We start from the raw sequence: 3087 nt of genomic DNA on the forward strand, positions 1-3087 counted from the left end.
ATAAAAGATGATGAACAGAAGCCTAGGTAATAAAAGTGTAATAATTATGCATACATACCTTCGGTGTAATGGAGAAGCACTTCTGAAAATCTGATTTAAACAGATGAACACAGATGAGTATACTTGAAAGAAGATTTCTTTGAATGTGAAGAGATGCAACGATAATCAAAGAGTTTTAGTGTTTATTGCGCAGTGCAATCATCATTTTCGTCTTGAAAAGTGTTTGAATGTGAAGAGATGTAGCTTATTGCGTAGTCCAGTCATGATTTTTGTCTTGAGAAGTGTTTGAAGGTGAAGAGATGTAGCGGTAATCAAAGAGTTTTAGTGTTGATTACATAGAGCAGTCATTATTAGCGTCTTGAAAATTGTTTGAATTGAAGAGATGTAGCGGTAATCAAAGCGTTTTAGTGTTGATTACATAGAGCAGTCATTATTAGCGTCTTGAAAATCGTTTGAATGTGAAGAGATGAAGCGGTAATCAAAGCGTTTTAGTGTTGGTTACGGTAATCTGGTCAGTGCATTTAATTTGATCTTGAGAAATGAAAAGAAATTTAAAAAAATGAAACGTTTGTTGGCTTCTGATTTATTATTTAATAATTATAACGTGTAGCAGAGGAGATCCGCAGTTTAGTAATCATTATCTCGAGCAGTGCGATATTTAATGGATTTGAAAACTGATTGACAGGTTGATTTCAAGACATTTAAAACAACTTTTTGAAGGCGGTGGAATACAAAAAGCTTTCTAAACAGTCATTTCAAATTTCTATTTCAATTAATATTAAAAAATGGTTAAACAGATTATAATTCATTTATAACTTAAAAGATTCTAATAATAATAATTAATCATAGTTCATTTTGTGTTATGGTCATTATTGTTAAGTAAAAATGAAATTAAGAATAAATTATAATTACTAAAATGAAGACGAACCAAAAATAATACAAAATAATAAAATACATATAAAAAAAGAGAACAAAATTTAACTTATATATTGAGATATATAATAACTGAATACAAAGTAAGAGTGCAATATAAAAAGTTCAAACTAAATAAAATAAAAAATTACAACTTTAAAACCAAAAAAGTGGATAAAGAACTTTGATATCTCTGCTTGTTCTTTGACTTTCAACTTCAAAAAATAATTCAGGGTGATCCTGTACAGAGAGTTGATGAAGAGCACAAAAGTCTTTCCAGCCAGATCCTATCTTAACACACCTACGTCTTATTATCAATTTACACTCGACCTTGCCCCGGGGTCCATGTAAAACAACAGAAGAAAGTCCACTGTTTTGAAAATAAGTAGCAAATTCTTTCTTCAAATACTGAAAAAAGAATGTCAATAGATATTAATTATTATAAAGCAATGGAAATTTAAAATAATAATAAAAATACAAAACTAACCAGGTCGCTTGCTTGACAGTAGTATGTGGATAGTTCAACAGTAAAATGGATTAAGTTTGACATAGAGAGAGGACGACATATGGCAACATTGTTGAGGAACTTGGTCTTGATTCCTGTGTTTGCAGAACGTTTAGAGACGTGGATTACGAAAGATGAATTTCCCACGTATTTGAACATAACCAACTTGTCTGACTGATGTCCATAGAAAGATCTTAGTTGGTTCCAGCCTTGAGTAATCATTGGAGTGTGAATATCCATGTTGTAAGTAACATGGTGAACATTACTTTGGTAATCCACAACAGTCCATTTAGCACCAAGGTCCTTCCAATAGCGTATGATGAAGACTCGATCGACGTGTCCACAGTCCTTAAAAGATGAATAAGTTAAGAATAAATAAATAAAAGTATTTATTTAACATTGAATAAAAAAATATACCTGGTCTTTCAAAAACATAGAAATGAATCCGCCAACCAGATCTGAAGAAAGTATGGATTGTGGTGTGGGCATGGGTTCCATTGAAGCAGAATAGGTTGGTGATGAAGTAAAATTGTAAGAGAAGAAAATGGTTCACAGTAGAGAAATGAAATGTCTGACTTTGAATTGGTAAACACAGGGAATATATATAAAAGAAATAGGAGAAGTCAGAGCTGTTGGAAGTATCCGTACAAAGTGAATAGTCTTAAGTGGTAAAAGTAGCGGTTAATAAATACGAATTCAAAAATTAAACGTGAAATAAAAATAAAAATTATGAAACGTCGTAAAAGTATAAGTACAATTTTTTAATGTAATTTTGTAATGTTGCTTTTTTTGAGGATGGTGTATATTTAATATTGGAATATAATAAACTTTAATAATTATAACGTGTGGCAGGTGATGGATCAGTTTATTCATCATTATCTCGAGCAGTGGGAAGTTTAATGCTTTTGAATACTGATTGACAGGTTGATTTGGAGATTTATAAAAGCAGTATTTGAAGCGGTCAAGGGTGATTTTGAAAAATGTGCAAATGAAAACGTGTGGCAGGTGATGGATCACTTTATTCATCATTATCTCGAGCAGTGCGAAATTTAATGCTTTTGAATACTGATTGACAGGTTAATTTGGAGATTTATAAAAGCAGTATTTGAAGCGGTCAAGGGTGATTTGAAAAATGTGCAAATGAAAACGAATATTGGGTTAAAATTTGTAGATTTGGTGATAGAATGAATTATTAAAAAAAAATAATAACGAAAAAAAATGAAACATGATGAACCATATTAGAAATGTATCAAACCTAGAAAATATAATGATGCAATAAAATTGTTAGGTATGACAAAATAAAAGAATAATGAGTTGTTCGCTGGAGAAAAGTAGAAATAACAACGAAATCTGGGTAATAAAAAAAGCATGAAGGTAATCCACAAAGATAGATGAATACGACTTCTGGGTTTAGAAGTCTAAAATAACGATTGAAAAAGATAGATCTCACAAAAGAGAAGAAGAAATGAGTGTTTCGGTTGAGAAAAGTCTAAAAAAAATCGCTTTGAAGGTAACAATAAAGAGATCTGCTGATTAAATGCTGTATTAAAAAATACCATTAACGAAAAAAAAAACTGAAAAAGAGATTTGAAGGTAGAAAAGTATAGAAGATGAAGGGTCTTAAAAGTGAAAAAATACAGATAAGCAACAGATAGATATACATAAACAGA

At 30.6% G+C, this 3087-nt stretch overlaps 1 protein-coding gene across 1 annotated transcript; it reads right to left on the minus strand.

The window, feature by feature from the left end:
• Positions 1–1028: 1028 nt before the first annotated feature.
• Positions 1029–2157, minus strand: LOC114166395. The gene is made up of 3 exons (XM_028051122.1): positions 1835–2157; positions 1400–1765; positions 1029–1320 (listed from the first exon to the last, which is right to left on the minus strand). Exons 1-3 carry the CDS (start codon positions 1913–1915, stop codon positions 1069–1071), a joined length of 699 nt encoding a protein of 232 aa, XP_027906923.1. The 5' UTR covers positions 1916–2157; the 3' UTR covers positions 1029–1068.
• Between the last annotated feature and the right edge of the window lie 930 nt (positions 2158–3087).

Source organism: Vigna unguiculata, chromosome 10, assembly GCF_004118075.2.
Source record: "Vigna unguiculata cultivar IT97K-499-35 chromosome 10, ASM411807v1, whole genome shotgun sequence".
NCBI classification, from domain to species: domain Eukaryota; kingdom Viridiplantae; phylum Streptophyta; class Magnoliopsida; order Fabales; family Fabaceae; genus Vigna; species Vigna unguiculata.